Here is an 18,879-nt window from a genome sequence, read left to right as displayed (position 1 = left end):
AACTCTTATTAGGTTGGTTAGCCTGGCAACTATACACATGTGACCAGGCTACTTTCAGTCTTTAAGTTTCTGGGAAAACCTAGGAGAACAAACAAAAATAAAACAGAATGACAACAAAGGTAACTACAAAAACAAAGCAAAAACAAACAAAAAAACCATAAGACAATCCCCACCTGAAATAAGTCTCTCAAAATCTATAACTTTTTTAGTTGTCAGAGTGTTTCTATCCTAGTATTGCAAATGATACAAAGAAAAAAACCAATGTGCTATTCAACTAAAATTATTTAGTCTCAAATTATACATGACTCATGGAGAATATATGATAGAAATAGGCAGAAATAATGTTAGCAAAGTCAGAAAAAGTCTAAGCATATAACAGATGAGTACCAGAAAAATAATCAGCTTACCAGCACATTCCTCATTAGAACATACATTCACCATGGCTGTCCCTCTCACCTCCTGTGTATGTCTATCCAAGCTTTTAGGGGTGTATGCAAGCCATTCTATCAAAGAACAAATTTCTTATAGCAACTGCAGAGTAAGTAGGTACTCTAAATTGATCCTAGTTGACTACAAAATTATACCATTCATTCAGTTTTCATAGTTGATGAAACCAGCAAGAAAGTTATACAGCTTCTACTTTTTCTTTACTGGAAGTAAATAAAAGAACAACTTATAATTTAGTATAAAAATGCAAATCATAAGACTGAATTAATATTTTAAAAGCTCCCAAAACAAAAATGTCAATCCAGAATTTAAACTCTACATAGAGAAATCATGAAACAGAGACTATTCTACAGTTTAAATGATAAAATATATATGCTCCAAAAATTGTGGAATTGACAACTCTTTCCTTTGATTTTTAGTATCCTAAACATAATTATATTATGCATATTATTTGTTTATAAAGACTGAAATCACTTATACTTCTTTATTTCTTCATTCTTCAGTATTGTTTGTGACCTATAGTAAATGCTCAACACATATTCCTTAAGTAAACTAGAAGTAAAAACTTAGATTAAAAACATAAATTTCTACTTCCAATCCTAAAATGCATAGGCATATATATATGTACATATACATAAATAAAGGCAAAAGATGCTATTTTAATTTTCGCTTTGATTTGCTGAAGAACTAGAAATTTCACATGTAAGCCATACATTTTTCTAGGGAACAATAGTATCGATTTGATCTTAATCACAAGTAATGCCTCTAAGTTAAGATATCTTAAGAAACTGATGTTATAAGGCTTTAAATCCCAAACTGAGGTTGTCTTATAGAAAATAGAAGAAAAAAAAATATATATCAAATTCTTCTGAGACCTATCTCCATAATTTTTAAAGAACTTAAAAAAAAAGTGTCAGCAACACTCACCACCCTTATTGTTTACTGTGTACCAAGGATTACACTGAATACTTTGCCACAGTATGTCATTTAACCCCCCAAAATGATGAGATAAGTATTATCACCCTATTTTACTAAGAAATATCTTTAAACTATCAGGAAAACAACTCTTAGCTTTAGGAATGCTCTGGACCAGCATTCACATTTTAAACACTGAACAAAAAATAAAAGAAAGGAAGAATAAAAAGGTATCCACTAAGGGCAAATAAATAAACATTGAGGAAATTATACAAAGGGCAAAGTCTTAGGAAAAGGTCTAAGTTGTCTAAGAAATGATCAGGATGCAGATCATTAGTTAACTAGCAGGAACTACGTAGACCAGAGAGAGAAGTTTTGGATAAACTGCAGAGGAAAAGTAAGTATTTTTTATTTTTTTCCTGAAAGTACTAGGGAAATAAATAGGTAATAATAATGATGATGATTTTTATAGTAGTAGCTACTATTTACTGAATCCCTGAGAATTAATGTAGGTTTTATGTCCAAAACTTCACAGAATTCAAATGCACTCCTGTGTTGTTTCAAAGCCAGTGCTGTCCTTAACTTGTATGTTATAATGTCTCTTATAAAAGATCCTGGTAGGTCACATAATTATACCATCTTATTAAAAAAACATAAATCTTCAGGAAAAAGAGATGTTAAAGAACATGTACTGCTTGAAACTTAGATCTAAGTGAAGACCTTTTCTGAGCTACTGAAACCATTTATTTATTTGCTTTCTGGACATAGTCACTGCGAGGCTCTAAAGGCAATCCCACAACAATCAACCAAAAAGAAACTCATCTATCACCATCCTAACACATTTCCTTATTTCCTTTTTGGTTCAGAATCTCTCAATTATTCATACTATTATGCATAAAAACAAAACCAGACAAAAACTCCAGAATTAATTGTCTAGTCTCACTATCACCATTATTTCTACTTCTAATTTTACCACAATTATAAATGTTAATAAGTAGCAAAGTAGGCCAACTTGAACTGTACTTATCCTTTCTACTGGTATAAAAAAGAGTATGAGTTTTAGAATCTGTCATATAGACCAGTTTCAACATTTCCCACCTGCATGGCCTAAAACCAGTTTACTCTATAACACTTATATTTATCTTCAAAGCAAACACTCCTACCAGAAGTAAGGTTATTTTTCTTAATTTTCCTATGAAACATCCACAGTAAAATGGTTGTAAGTAGTGATCAGAGTACCACAGCAGTGAAATGTCAATGTCCTAGTCTAACATTCTAAGAAATGAAGACTTCTCACGTGAAGTAAAGAGATGTCTGAGATAACATCAATATACCCATAACGGAGGAAGGGGCTCTACAAGAGCTTCAGTAACAAAAGGGTAAAGAAAGAAATCAGAAAGCTGTTGAGATACAAATGCAAAGCACAAAGTCCCAAGTAGCTTCCATTTAACATCTCAGAGGAGTTAGTACAGTGGGCAGAATAAGCCCTCAAAAGAATACACACCATACCATTCCTTTTGTATGAAATCTGTTAACAGGCAAAACCAAAATTTTGATGGAAGAAGTTAGAACAGTGGTTACTTTCAGGTACAGAGGGAAACATACTGTCCGGGAGAGAGTATTTATGAGTTATAAACCTGTTCTCCATCTGTACCTTGATTCTTCATGAGTGCACACATACATAAAAATTAATTGGGCTGAACATGTAATATCTGGGCACTTCACATAAAATAGTACTCCAAATAAAAACAAATCATAGAGACTGGAGGTCAAATTAGAACAAGGACTATAAAATTCCTGTAAGATTTTGTAAATTCTAGATTTTCCATTTTAAATTTTTTTGTTGCCATTGATTTCTTTATGGTGAGAAACAGTACATATTATAAAAAATAAGTTCAGGGCTGGGGTTGTGGCTCAGCGTTAGAGAGCTTGCCTAGTACATGTGGGGCCCTGGGTTCGATCCTCAGTACCATGTAACAATAAATAAATAAAATAAAGATATTGTGTCCAACTACAACTAAAAAATAAATATTCTTTAAAAAAAATAAGTTCAGTGTTTCTTTGAAAGTAGTTAGAAGGTGGCAGCTGGGTAGTCTAGTTAGGTTTTAGGGAGTCAGAAATGGAAAGAACCAAGTAAGAGGTGGTAGACAAGTACCTGACAGAAGAAAAAAGAATACAAGAACACAGTTTGGACCAGATGAGGAGGTAGAAATTCCAGAGCTTCTCAATAGTTAATCTATCCACATATCATAATATGATGATGTCCTGGTATCCTATAGATAATTATTAAATTTATCTATACTTGTGTAATTAAAAATATACTTCCTTAAAAAAAATTTAGGAAGTATTTCCTCCCAAATCACTATTTATAAGATCTAATTTTATATATATACTCTACCATAACAATCGTTAGCTCTGGAAAATGCCAGGAAAAGGCTTCATTAGCTGTTGAACCATGCGCTGTGCTTCTCTGACACAATTATGGAAGATGTTTCTGAGTCACAAAGAAGGGGATATGAAACCAACAAACAAACAAACCTAGATTAAATAATTTTTTATAGTCTCACCATTCAACAAAAGAAAAAAATGATGTAGTGATCTAAGACAAAGACAATATAATGAACAAGACTCTACAACAAACCCTCTATCTAAGTGGATTACTCCACTCTCACCTTTATCGCGATCATAGAGCAAATCTTCTGTTGAACAAGGGCTACCATCCTGGGATTCCGGAGGACAAAAAGGGGACACACAGGGTGAATGACTGCTGCAACTACTGCTGCGCTCCTGCACAGAAGGTGTCTGAGTATCTATGCTGCGAGTACTACTGCTCCGATAGTGAGCCGGGAGTGGAGCTCTTCGACCATCTGGTATGTCCAAAGGCTGTTAAGAACAACATTATTAGCATGCGGACAATAGTGTATACTCTATATAGAAAGCACATGGTAGAATTTCTGATTTTGTATTCCACCACTATTAATTTATTCTTCAGACAATAGATACCACAGCCAAACACGTTAGTTTTACAGAACCAAAGATTTCTTTCAAATCACACTGTTTATCTTGAAAATTCTATGGCTCCCTGTATGTATTTGAAGGTTAGCACTTTCCACAATACTCCTCAAAAAAAAGGAGGAGTTTAACACTGTATCCCTAATGCCCAGTATATGCACATAACATTCAATAAACAATTGCTGAATTTAATGAACAGTAAAAAAAATTGCTAGCAAGAAAAAGTAAAATCTCCTTCATAGGTATAATTTTTCTGTTTGCTAATTCTCATTTTAATTTTCTAAAGGCCAAAAATAGAACCATATTTCTATTTCCTTTGCAAATTACCCAAGATTTCTGAAAGGTTTATTCTGCTAGCATTCAATAAAGGATATTAACACAAAACAATTCTACTAATTTGGTTCCCAACTAAGTATGACTAATCATAATTCTTAGTTCTAAGTGCATTGTTTTAAAGTGGTAAAAAGAAGAAATAAAAAAGAAAACCAAAATGTATTTTAAGAAAAACAATGTATTTTGGATTAGAGGCACTTAAAACTTGCCAGGCCAATGTCTTATTTTTACAAATAAGAAGTTCAGAACTCCTGTTGCCACAGCCTATTAAGTGACATCTATACTGCTAAGTAAACTCTTTCTATTCTACTATTCCTCTACTACAAAAATAGATCTCACTCAATTTTTCTCATTTGTGTACTAACAAAGTACAGTCAAAAAGTAAAATTCTATATGTTAAATTCTTAAATAATATTAGTTTACTTACAATATATTTTCACTACTGTGTCTAAATGTTCTTTCTCTGACCTTGGTCATTTCAGAGATTTCAGAAACAAGGTCAGGGAGGAAATGGAAGAAAGTAAAACTAGGCAAGATTCAAAATGTAGCAATATTTTCTGCAAAAAAACAAGTGAAGGCTGAAACCTGACACTACTGAAATAAAAACAATTTATTGATGTAATGTTGCTTTAACAAAAATGATGCCAACTTTATAACCTGAAAATGACTACTCCACTGTATGGGGAATATTGAACTATTTAAATGTCAGTTCTCTTTGTAAATAAAGTAAAACTCTCTAATTTAGGAATTAAACAAAGAAGTATTAATTTACTTGGTCAAATTATGACAGAAAAAAATGTTACTGTAATCAAAGTGTCAATGTGGGCAATCAGTTAAAGAAAAATGTACCAATTTGCAGCTAAAAAAGTATAAGAATGTGAGTTTTTTTTTCATTCATGTCCTATTTGATAAATACAATTTCTCTGTATTTCCACTTCTTAGTCTATAACTGAATAAAATATATTAATTTACTTAACCAACTTTTGTTTTGCTTGGCAGGTAGAATTACAACAACAAAATATATTGTAGAAATCCATAAATTTATACAAAATAACAATAGAAAATATGAAGGCTTGGAATATGGGCATAGTTAATGTGACAATTTTCATTTTTAGCTATAGGCAGACATTTTGATTTATTAAGATTTTAAGGTATAGTCATGAATCTAAAGTTTCTAAAAATTAGTATTTTAGTACAACTAAATAGATTATCCCAAAATAATTCTGAAATGGCTACCCCTAATTAGAATATAAGTCATTTGAAAGCAGAACTATTTTAACATAGAATACAGAGATAAACCCACACAGATATGGTCATCTTATCTTTGACAAAGGTGCCAAAGTGAGTCTTAACAAATGGTGCTGGGGAAACTAGATAACTATTTATAGAAGAATGAAATTAGATGTATATCTATCACCTAGCACAAAAGTCAATTCAAAGTGGATGAAACACCTAGACCTAGGAATTAGACCAGAAACTGTGCAACTGATAGAAGAAAACACAGGGTTAACATTCTGACATAGGGGCACAGGCATCAACTTCCTTAATAACATCACCAATTCACAAGAAATAAAATCAATAAGCAATATATGGGATGGCATAATATTATAAAGTTTCTGCATAGCAAAGGAAACAAGAGAGTGAAAAGAGATCCTATGAGAGAAAAGAGATCCTATGAGAGAAAATCTTTGCCAGTTACACTTCTGACAGAGAATTAATATCCAAAATATATAAAGAACTCAAAAAACACCAAAAACCCAGTCAATAAATATGCAAATGAACTAAGCAGACATTTCTCAAAGGGAGAAATGCAAATGGCCAACAAATACATGAAAAAATAATCAACATCATTAGTGATCAAGAAAATGCAAACTTAAACTGAGATTTCATCTCATCCTAGTTCAATAACCTTCAAGAGTATAAATAATAAAAAATACTGGCGAGAATGTAGAGATAAAGGAACATCTATAGAATTTTTGGTAGAGCTGCAAATTAGTACATCCACCTTGGAAATTAATATGGATATCCCTCAAAAGACTCTGAATAGAATCACAAATGACCCGGCTATCCCACTTGTCAGTATTTATCTAGAAGAAATGAAATCAGCACACCACAGTGATAACATGCATTCCAATATTTATAACAGCACAATTTATAATAGTTATGGAACCAGTATGGAACAAGTTATGGAACCAGACTAAGCATTTATCAATAGATGAGTGAATAAGAAAATGCAGCATATATACACAATGGAGTTTTATTTAGCCACAAAGAAGAATGAAGTTTTGCCATTTGCTGTTAAATGGGTGGAACTAAAGAATATCATGCTAAGTAAAATAAACCAGACTCAGGAAGTCAAGGGCTGAATGTTTTCTCTCATATGTTGAAGTTCATAAGAAAAAAAGGAAGAAAAAAGGGGGATTTCACAAAAATAGAAGGGAGATCAGTAGAGTAGAGGTAGAGTTCAAGAAGGAGGGAAAAAGAAAGAAAAAGGGAAAGAACTGGGGAATAAAAATGACCATTTGTCAAAATAAATACCACTTTTATGTATAATTATAATGCACTAATAAAAAAGTTTGAATAAATAGAAGAAATATCAGAAGTGTAGAGGAAGGAAAACAAGGAAAGAGAGTAGAAAAGGGGGAGGGAAAGTACTGGAGAAAGAAACAGAGCAAACTATGTGCATATAAGGATATTTACAACAAATCCCATACTGTGTACAAATCATAATGCACTAATAAAACATTTTTTAAAATATGACCAAATAGAAGGTTCAAATGCAATAGTGTCCAGATTTCATTTCTGGGATTGAGGTGGCAATTTACAAAGTATTTTTGATTAATTCAAAATGGATCCAAGGCCTAAATGTAAGAGAGAACTAAAATCATAAAAGTCAGAAGGCAGCACAAAAGAAAATCATTACAACATTGAATTGAACAATGGTTTCTTAGCTAGGATACTGAAAGTATAAGAAAAATAAATAAATGACTTTTTATTAAAAATAGAAATGTTCTTCAAAGAATATAATAAAGAAAGTGAAAAGACAAGTGATGGAATATAGGACATAGTATTTGCAAATGATATATCTGATAAGATGCTTGTCTCTGGAAAATAGAGATCTTCATAAAGTACTTTTACAACTCAGTAATAAACAAAAGAATCCAAATTTTTAAATAGAGAAAAGGATCTAAATAAAAATTTCTCCAAATAAGATACAGAAGTCACCAATAATTCATGAAAATATGCTTAACATCATTAGCCATTAAGAAACGCAATTCAATATGATGATGAGATGCTACTACAATGCCTATAATAAAAAAAGACAGATAATTACAATCACTGGCAAGGATGTAGAGAAACAATAACCCTCATACACTGCTGATGGGAATGTCAAATGTTGTAGACACTTTGAAAAAATCTGGCAGTTCTCCAAAAGGCTAAATGTAAGTTACCATATTTGCAATTCCAATCCTAGTTATACACTTAAGAGAAATGAAAAAATGCTAACATGAAAATTTTTATAGAAATGTTCATAGCAGCATTATTCATAATAGCCAAAAACCAGAAATAACTTAAATGTACATGGGTTGATGACTGGATAAATAAAATCTGTACAAATGAGTAACGTTGGGCAATAAAAAGAAAATACTGGATATGCTAAAACATGGATGAATTTTAGAAACGCTTTGCTAAGTGAAAAAAGCCAGTTACAAAAGGCTACATATTATATGATTCTATTTTTCTGAAGTATCTAGAATAGGAAAATTCATAGACCCAGGGAGAAGACTAGTGGTTACCTAGAGCCTCGAGTGTTACAAATAAGAGGTTACTGCCAAAGAGTATGAAGCTTCTTCCTGGGGTGATGGAAGTGCACTGATGTTGGTGATGGTTTGCACAACTCTGTGAACTACTGAATTGTGTACTGAGTAAATTATATGGTATGTAAATTATTTTTCTGAACAGCTGCTACCAAAAAAAAAGTATTTTTGAGATAGTTTGTAATATTACAGAAAAAAAGAATTCAAATATCCCATTGAACCTTACCTTGGACACTTCCTCTTTCCCATTGTTTTCCTTAATAAATACTTTCTCCAATTCAGGACTTATTCCTTCTACATTGCAGGGCACACGTGAAACAGACGATTTTGGCACCGATACATTTGACAGTGGCATAGGAACTGACCTTGATCCAGTAGCCTGAGACAAAAAATAAAGTAGTGTCAAATTATTTGTAATCAAAGCAATCAAGAACTAAAAAGAATGGTAAATCTTAAAAAAATCAAAAAGCTATGGATATACTCAGTAGTAGAGTTCTTGCCAGGTATATGCAAGGCCCTGGTTTAATCAGCACCACCAAAAAAAAAAAAAAAAAAAAAAACCCTTCAAATTAAAACTCATGAATAGTATCACTTTGACATTTTAAAAACAGTAAGAATTTAGGTACATGTACAAAAATTTAGGTTCTAAAGTAAGGTAAAAGTTACATAAGAGTCAAAATAATCCTTGAAAATCCCTTTATGCAAATGTCAAGGTATAACTGTATAATGTACACATTTATTCAATAGGATGGCAGACACAGTCTTCAGTACAGTTTCATTCATTTCCCTTTTTCTGTTTTATTGGGAAAAGTATAGTTGAAATCATGTAAGTTATAATATGTCTCCACCATACAGATCTGTGTGCTTAAAAGATGTTTCCTATACAGTGACAAGTGATCTTTTAGTATAATTTTTCATTTCCACTTTGTTAACCACTTAAGAAAACCTACTAGGGGCTGGGATTGTGGCTCATTGGTACAGCATTTGCCTACAATGTGTGAGGCACTGGGTTCAATCCTCAACACCACATAAAAATAAATAAAATAAAGGTATTTCTGTCTATCTATAACTAAAAAAAAAAGAATACCTACTGGATTATTAAGCAATATAGCAATAATATTGCTAAACTCAACACTCATTTAACAACTTCAAGGTTTTCAAATGGTTTTTGCCGGCATCTCTGATAGTTGTAACGGTTACCAAAAAGTTTCAATGAATCCTTTCCATGATCAAGGAAATCATAAAATGGGAAGGAAATAAGACAGATTAACAAGGTAAAGGTTAAAACAATGTGTGATCTCAGCTTACATGATTAAAATTGACATATATGATCTGTAATGAGGCAGACTTCCAGTTGCTGGTCAGCATGAGTGTTTCCCATACTCAGTGCTATGCTCCTGCCATTTGTGAACTGGTGCCCATTCATGAGCTCTGTCTTTTATATTATCTTCCCATTCATTAGTATGTGAAGACTTCCCATTTATATCTCTCTTTTATTTTTCATGCACTCAATAAAGATATATATATTCTGCATATTTCTTGTAAGTTTAATTTTATATTTTTTTCATTTTATTTAACATTATTGCTACTGCAAAAAAAAAATTAACAAAATTTTTCTCTTTACATTTTGGCTAGTCATCTCACTAAATTTCAATTTCCCCCCTTTTTTATTAAGCAAAATTCCAAGCATAAACAAAATTAGATAGAATGGCATAAGCCCTTAGTAATGTACCAACCAGCTTCAAATATTATCAACATCTGACAATTTAATCTAAACACCTTTTTTTTGGGCTGCTGTTCTTTAAGTACTTTAAATTACATTCTAGATTTCATATATAACTAAAAAATACTTGTGTATCAAAAGATAATTTTTCCCACATTTTTATTGGTTTTGTTGGTGAATTATAGTTATACATATTGATGGGATTTGTTGTTACATATTTGTACAACGCTTGATCTTCAGAGCTGGATTTATTTTGCTTAATATCATGGTCTCTAGTTCCATCCATTTTCTTGCAAATATCATAATTTCATTTGTCTTTATGGCTGAATAAAATTCCATGGTATATTGTCTTTATCCATTCATCTGTCAATGAAAACCTAGGCTGATTCCATAGTTTGGCTATTGTTAATTGTGCCACTATAAACAGGGGTATGCCCTCCTTACTGTAGTAAGATGACTTTTATTCTTGAAGATAAATACTAAGGAGTGGTATAGCTGGGTCATCTGGTGGTTCCATGCCTAGTCTTTTGAGGATCCTCAATACAGACTTCCAATAGTGCCTAAAAGAGTTCCTTTTTTTCCACATCCTCTTGAGCATTATTATTTTTTCTTGATGACTGACATTCTGACTGATGTGAGATCTCAGTGTAGTTTTTGATTTGCATTTCCCCAATTGCTAATGATGTTGAACATTTTTTCATGTATTTCTTGTCCATTTGTATTTCTCCTTTTGAGAAGTTGTCTATTTAATTCATTCGCCCATTTATTAATTCAGCTATTTGATTTTTAGTCTAAAAATTTTTGAGCTCTTTAAAATATATTCTAGATATATATTCTAGATATTAGTCTTCTTAGAAGAACAGCTAGAATAGATTTTTTTCCCATTCAGTGATTTCTCTTTATATTCCTAATTGTTTCCTTTGCTGTACAGAAGCTTTTTATTTGATGCTGTCCTGTTTATTAACTCTTAGTGTTATTTATTGAGCCTTAGGGCTCCTATTGAGAAAAGTCATTGTCTATGCCTAAAAGTTGGAGTGCTGGCCCTATATTTTCTTTTAGGAGTTGCATTTTAATCTAGGAATTCCCTTTTGATTTTGAAGGACAGCTTTCTGGACAAAGCAATATTGGTTCACAAATATTTTCTTTTGGGACTTGGAACACATCATTCCAAACAATCCTGGCTTTTAGAGTTTGTGCTGAGAAATCAGAAGTAACCCTGATTGGCTTGCCTCTAAACCATCTGACATTTTTCTCTTGAGGCTTTTAAAATTCTATCCTTATTCTGTATGATAGGCATTTTATTATAATATGTTATATATTTTGGAGACATTAATGGTGGGGACATAAGCTATAAGAGCAAATTAGTGCTAAAAGATGGTAAAAATACAGTAATTCAGAGGAAAGACAATGTGTTAGGAAGACAAAAGAATTTTCAGTTTCAAAAAGTGAAGTGGAGAGAGGTTCTTTTTTGATCTTTTCTATTGTGTTCTGAATGCCTCCTCTATTTGGATATACATCTCATTCTGAAGGATTGCAAAAGTTTCTGTTACTGTTTCCCTGTAGAGTTTATCCATCCCATTAGCCCACATCTCACAGCCCTTCTCAATTCCAGTGATCTCTTCATGTTGTCCCAGAGTTCTTGTATATTCTGATCATGTATATTTTTTTCCTTTACTGCTATCTGAATGTTCAAGGCTGATGTCTTACAGCTCTGAGATTCTGTCTTCAGCATGTTCTATTTTATTAAACTTTCAAATGAACATTTTGATTTATTGAGTCTTCCATTTCTAAGATTTGTTTGGTTCTTTTTCAATATTTCTATCTTCTCATTAAATTTTTCATTCATTTTCTAATTCACTCAGTTAGTTTTCTGGGAATTCACTGAGTATTTTTATAATAATTCCTTTGAATTCCTTATCTGATAATTCATCCACTCAATACTTTTGGGGTCATCAACTTGTGGATCATAAATTTTAGCAAGTGTTGTATTAGCTTGTTTTTCCATATTTCTTGTATTCCTGTAGTGGATTTTATGCATCTGTTAGAAGGGATTTTTCTTCCATTCTATGTTTGAGCCTTTTTAGGATACAATCTTTACTTGCTAAAATTTCCTAGAGTGATCTAGATTAAGGCCACCTTATAAGTGTGGTATCTGCAGGTTTTCTGTTATTTCTGTTTTTGCTATAGCACTGGATGTCCCTAGAGGGACCTGGGGGCCACATCTAATCCTTTCTACTTGGGGGCTTTGGTTGTTAGATTGGATTTTTGTCTCTTATTCTTTGCATTGAAGTATAGCTGAAGATTAAGTGTCATTAATTTTTGTGTGGAGCAAGGAGCACTGTCAACAAGAAAAAATATCTACATTTAAAAATAACTAAAATGGGGGATAAAAGAAACAAATATCCATATGTGTGCATTAACCATCAGCACAGCACACACACACACACACACACACACACACACCAAAAAAAAAAAAAAAAAAGACATTCTTAATGAAAAAGAAAGGCATCATTTCTACAGAGGTGGTCAAAATAGATGGTCACCCTGTATGCCTGATTGTCTTTCTTTCCATTTATACTTGAGGTAAATAAGAGGCTGAGAGCTATATACTAAGAGATCGTTAACCCCTTCCTCTTTTTTGTGTAGCAGTCTTGGAGTGGCCCAAGACTGAAGCTGGTTCAAATAATTCTTGCAGCTTCTCTTCTCCCCAGCATTAGGTAGGATGGGATGGGAAGTACTGTCAATTGAATTTTGTCTACACAGACCAGACAAATGTACTCAATGGCTGCTGCAGAATTCTATGAGTGGAGTTTCGGCAGGTAGGGCTTAGGTCTAATCAGGCCTCAGGGGCTTTTTTGGGTGGTGTTTGCTCTGGGGTAATTAAACCAACATACTCCTGGCAGCTGCCAATCTCTGCTGCATGTCTCGAACTCAGAAATCTCTGAAGGATTTTACTCATAGAGTGGGAACCAATCCTCAATCCCTTTGCTGCCCATGAACACAGGCCTCCCAGGCTTCCTGGGCTTAGTCCCTAAGTATATACACACTGGCCTATTCAGATTCCCAACCCACTTCAGCAGGTCACATCAGTTTCCGGACTCAAAGCAGAAAGAGGGTTGAATCCTCCTGGGTAAAATATTCTCTGTGTCTGTTTTGCTTTCTTTTGCTAGATACACCCTAGGTGACATGGTAGGCACTTGCCAGGACAGTGTAGCTCAGATCTCCTGGCTCTCGCAGCAGGAGTTATAGCATGGCCACCTCAAAATGGCTCCAGCTCAGTCTCTGAGGCCAGTTGGGAAACACAGGGCACTTTTCAAGCACCAGTTCACAGTGCAGCCTTTGGATCAGGTTAAAGGCAGTCTGATCTCATTTTTTTTTTTTTAATATACTAAATCTTTCCATTATCTTTCTTTCTGTGTTTTCCCTCCACTTTGTGCTGAACTAGTGCCACTACCATTGCTGCTGCAACTGGCTTGGCTTCAAGGTAATCTCTTTCTTGTTTAATATACCCAAATTTCTGGATCTCTAAGACACTCTGTCCAATACTGTTTTAATGAAATCCCTCCTTCACACACCTCACTGAGAAACAGTACTTCTGCTGCTTGAGTCACGAGCCATGGAGCAACTAGGAATATAGCTTTCCTCTAATCCACCTTCTTGAATCTCAAAATAATTATTTTTAAGTAAATTTGAAAACTGTGTAAGTTTTTTCACTAAATCAACAAGTCAATTAATCTGACATAAATGTACAATATTCCTAGAGATAGTGTTTAAAATAAATTGAATAATATGCCAATTCTATCAGATTAAGAAGAAAAGGCAGGCATATATAAATTTTCATTTCAAATGACTAAGGCTTGTCTGTTTGCTTTATACCTTTGATGAGGTATTATCAGTATATAATAAAATCACTCCATTTTAAGTATGCCATTAGTTGAGCTTTGATAAACATAGTCATTCCCATTATCAATATAGTCACATTTATAACCTCTATCCCTCCCTCTGCTGCAAATTCCCTAGGACCTTTCTGCAGTTAATTCCTATCTCCAATACTTTGTTTCTATAATTTTGTCTTTTTGAGAATATAGCAAACCATACAATATGTAGATTTTTGCTCTTAAATTCTTTTACTCAGCATAATGTTTTTGATATTCAACCATCATATCACATGGACCAGTTCTTCCTTGTGTTTCACTATGGAGTAGTATTATACTGTATGGATATGGATTATTTATTGACTGGAATATCTATTGACTAGTGATGCATATTTGTTTCTATGTTTTTATTACTAGTAGTAATGCCTTCAAAACATCCATGTTCAAGTTTTTGTGTGGATATATGCTATTATTTCTTGTGAATAGATACCAAAGAGTGGAAATTCTGGGTTGTTCAATGTATTTTTAATTTCTCAAGAAAACAATGAACTGACAATGTGGTTTACATCAACATTTGTAAATTTATTTGAGCTAGAGCAGCTTTCTTAAATTTTTTGTCCTTGGGATATATTTGTTACTACATTTTTTTTGAGGGGGGGCTTAAAAACTCTGTGAATTCCTTTATAAGTAAAATACAGGTAAAATATAGGGAGGGATACAGAAATACATGTGTTAAAGAACTATTAAGAAGATTAAACAAGAAGTGCCCATACTTGTTCAATAAGTACATCAAGTCAGTATCCTCCTTCAGACCACTATATTCTGTGATATCTGTTATTAAAAGGTTAAAAATAAGTTTTTTTAAAAATCTTATAGCAATTTAACAAACAATAGTAAAGGTTTCGTTGTATTTTTTAACTCCCCAAGTTATTAATTCTCCCTTAACAATGAATTGAAAGGAATTTTTCAAATCCAAACAAGAAGAATTTTGCTTACCTGAGTGTGACTGATTGTTATATGTGTGCCATGGAGAGGAGATTGCCGATCCTTTTCCTTACTGTGACGACTACTTTGTTTACTACGTTGAAGCTGTTGCCTCAGTTTGGCAATCTGCTTTGGTGGGAGGGAAAGAGAGGTAAGAAAACAAAAGTGAATACCCATTTTTTCACATTTTTCTTTAGGTTTGAGAAATTGATAAATGACTTTTTACTCAAAGGTTTCAAGAGATAATACTTAACCACAATGATTTATTCTTGCAAGATTTTTTTAATTAAGGCTATTGAAAGTAAGAAATGTATGCTACAAATGTTTCACTTCTACAAATTTAAATACTGTTATTGGTAAATAGGTAGACTCAATTCCCAAGGATTATTTCAGATTTTATCTATATAATGCCAGAAATAGCTTCCTTTGTAAAAATAAGGTGATAAATAATTCAGTTGCCTATTGACTGAGCTTAAACCTGATCTCTTAAAATAGGGACCACATTCATTTCTGAGTTCCTATCTTATGTAAACAAATGAATTTCACTTATAAACTACTAAACATTTTAAAATTGGAATCCCAATGGTGGTAAGAAGTATCGATGCTATTTAGTATTAAAAACTTCTTAGTATCTTACTATCTTATTACTCTTTAGTCATATTCTTTTAAAAATAAATCTAATTTACAATATGGTCTCCTAAATGGGAAGGTCACCCTCCTAGGTTTAACAACAACAAAATTTTGACTATAACATGACCTGAAATCATTAAACTGCTTAAACATTTCAGGCAGTGTATAAATAACAGTAAATTCCTGAGCATTATAAAGGAAAGGGAATTACTATGGTATGGATATAGTTTAAGCATGTCTCTCCAGCATTCACGTTTGTTGGAAGCTTAGTCCCCATTGTGGCAATGCTAAGAAGTAGTGGAACCTTTAAAAGGTAAAGCCTGGTGGAAGGTTATATGGAACCTTGAAAGGTGAGGTCCAGTGGAATGTGACTAGGTCATTAGGGGTGCTATCCTCAGAAAGAATTAGTATACTTCTCATGGAATTCTGGGTAATTTTCATAAGGGTTGTTACAAAACACCAAGATTGGCTCTCTTGAGCCCTGTATCTCCATGTGATCGCTTTCTCATGCGTCCTTCCACCACAATGCTATCTGTCATAATGTGACACAGCTAAAAGAGTCCTCACCAGAAGCCAAACCAGATGGGGTTAGACTTTCCGCTTCTAAAACTATAAGCTAAATCAACTTCTTTAGACAATATTCAGGTATTTTGTTGAAAGAGACCCAGAACAGCTAAAGCAATTCTAAGCAGGAAGAGTGAAACAGGTGGTATCACTATACTCAACCTTAAACTATACTACAGAGCAATAGTAACAAAAACAGCACGGTACTGGCACCAAAACAGGATGGTAGACCAATGGTACAGAATAAAAGACACAGAGACTAACCCACAAATAGACAACTATCTTATATTAGACAAAGGTGCCAAAATCATGCACTGGAGAAAGGATAATATCTTCAACAAATGGTGCTGGGAAAACTGGAAATCCATATGCAACAAAATGAAATTAAATCTCTATCTCTCACCATGCACAAAAGTTAACTCAAAATGGATCAAGGATCTAGGAATTAAACCAGGAACTCTGCGTCTAATAGAAGAAAAAGTAGGCCCTAATCCTCATCATGTGGGACTAGGCCCCAACTTCCTTAATAAGACGCCTATAGCACAAGAATTAAAACCAAGAATCAATAAATGGGATGAATTCAAACTAAATAGTTTTTTCTCAGCAAAAGAAATAATCTGTGAGGTGAACAGGGAGCCTACATCCTGGGAACAAACTTTTACCCCTCATACATCAGATAGAGCACTAATCTCTAGGGTATATAAGGAGCTCAACAAGATTAGCACCCAAAAAAGCCAAATAATCCAATCAATAAATGGGCAAAGGACCTGAGCAGATACTTCTCAGAAGAGGATATACAATCAATCAACAAATATACAAAAAAATGCTCATCATCTCTAGCAATCAGAGAAACGCAAATCAAAACTACTCTAAGATACCATCTCACTCCAGTAAGAATGGCAGCCATTATGAAGACAAACAACAAGTACTGGTGAAGATGTGGGGGAAAAGGTACACTCATACTTTGCTGGTGGGACTGCAAATTAGTGCAGCCAATTTGGAAAGCAGTATGGAGATTCCTTGGAAAGCTGGGAATGGAACCACCATTTGACCCAGCTATTCCTCTTCTCGGACTATACCCAAAGGACCATACTACAGGGACACAGCTACATCAATGTTTATAGCAGCACAATTTATAATAGCTAAACTGTGGAGCCAACCTAGATGTCATTCAGTGGATGAATGGATAAAAAAAAAAAATAATGGCATTTATACACAATGGAATATTACTCAGCACTAAAAAAGAATAAAATCAAGGCATTTGCAGGGAAACGGATGGCATTGGAGCAGATTACGCTAAGTGAAGTTAGACAAATCCAAAAAAACAAAAGTTGAATGTCTTCTCTGATATAAGGGGGGTGACTCAAAATGAAGTAGGGAGGGAGAGCATGGGAGGAAAATTACCTCTAGATAGGCAACAGGGGTTGGAGGGAAAGGGAGGGAGAAGGAGAATAGCATGGATGGTGGAAAGAGACCCTCATCATTATACAATATACAAGTATGAAGATGTGAATTTGGTGTCAACATACCTTATATACAAACAGAGATATGATAAATGATGGTATAAAGCTGTATTAAAAATTGTATGCAAAAAATAAGAGATCTCATGTATAATGGCATAATTTGGTATGAACATACTTTATATACAGAGTTACAAAAATTGTGCTGTGAATGGATAATTATGAATGAAATGCACTCCACTACTGTCATGTACATAAGAAATAAATTTAAAAAAGAAAAAAAAAGAGGAGCAAAAAAGAGAGAAAAAAGATTAATATAGAAACCATTAGTAATTTTTGGAAGTAATTTCATACCAGTATTATTTTCCTTGTATAAAAGATGACAATATTAATCAATCAACAAATATTCCTTGAATATCTATGGTGAGCCCAGTTTTATGTTATCCTACAAGGTAACCTACAAGGTTAAAGGTAAACACAAAATAAAGTCTGTAAAATACATACATTTTTCTCAGGGAGATACAGCAAAAAAACACAGTGTATTATGAAATTCTCTAAATACTTATCTTAAATAACCACAGCAATAAAAAGCACACTAGACAATTATGATTAAAGACTATAAATGCTCAAAGGGAAAATTATTTGGGTTGTTGTCTTAACCAGAAGCCCTGGCCATTGTTTGTTTTATACTGTAGTCAACTGTATGTTCAGTAGTGGTAGAATTTCCTTGGTATTCAGGAGCTATTTAGGTATGTTGGATAATTTGCACTGTTTCTTTGAAGAAAATAATACATCAAAGAGCTTCCTTTGCCATGAAAAAAAAGTATTTGGGTTGTTTAAGAAGCTAATTTTCACCTGTGGTGAAGAGTAGACAGGAAACAGTATGTTACAAAATTAAGCACCCAAACAAAGTAATAGTTTTCAGGTCTTCTTTTATATTAAGATCATTAGATCCTTTTTAATTTTTTAAAAACCCCATTTAGTTTATGAATCTGTCATATAATGTCCTTTAAAAGATATACAAATAAATTTGTGTTAATATTTGTATTCCCTCTATTTGTTGAAATAGTTTTTTATAGAGAATATTAATTTTCACAAAAAAGAGATCAAAATTAGTA

General features: G+C 33.1%; 1 protein-coding gene across 2 annotated transcripts in view; it reads right to left on the bottom strand.

The window, feature by feature from the left end:
- Positions 1–18,879, bottom strand: part of Glcci1 (glucocorticoid induced 1) — a 90,942-nt gene that overhangs the window by 13,983 nt on the left and 58,080 nt on the right. Inside the window, exons 4-6 of one of the 2 annotated variants that reach the window (XM_076833952.2) lie at positions 15,120–15,236; positions 8,752–8,904; positions 4,035–4,245 (exon numbers count right to left, since the gene is read on the bottom strand). In XM_076833952.2, the coding sequence (XP_076690067.1) occupies positions 4,035–4,245; positions 8,752–8,904; positions 15,120–15,236 (481 nt within the window). The remainder of the gene's footprint in view (positions 1–4,034; positions 4,246–8,751; positions 8,905–15,119; positions 15,237–18,879) is intronic. The other variant, XM_076833962.2, reaches the window with a different exon arrangement.

This window comes from Callospermophilus lateralis, chromosome 1 (genome assembly GCF_048772815.1).
Source record: "Callospermophilus lateralis isolate mCalLat2 chromosome 1, mCalLat2.hap1, whole genome shotgun sequence".
NCBI classification, from domain to species: domain Eukaryota; kingdom Metazoa; phylum Chordata; class Mammalia; order Rodentia; family Sciuridae; genus Callospermophilus; species Callospermophilus lateralis.
The sequence above is the reverse complement of the archived record's forward strand: the minus strand, read 5'-3'. Positions and strand labels throughout refer to the sequence as shown.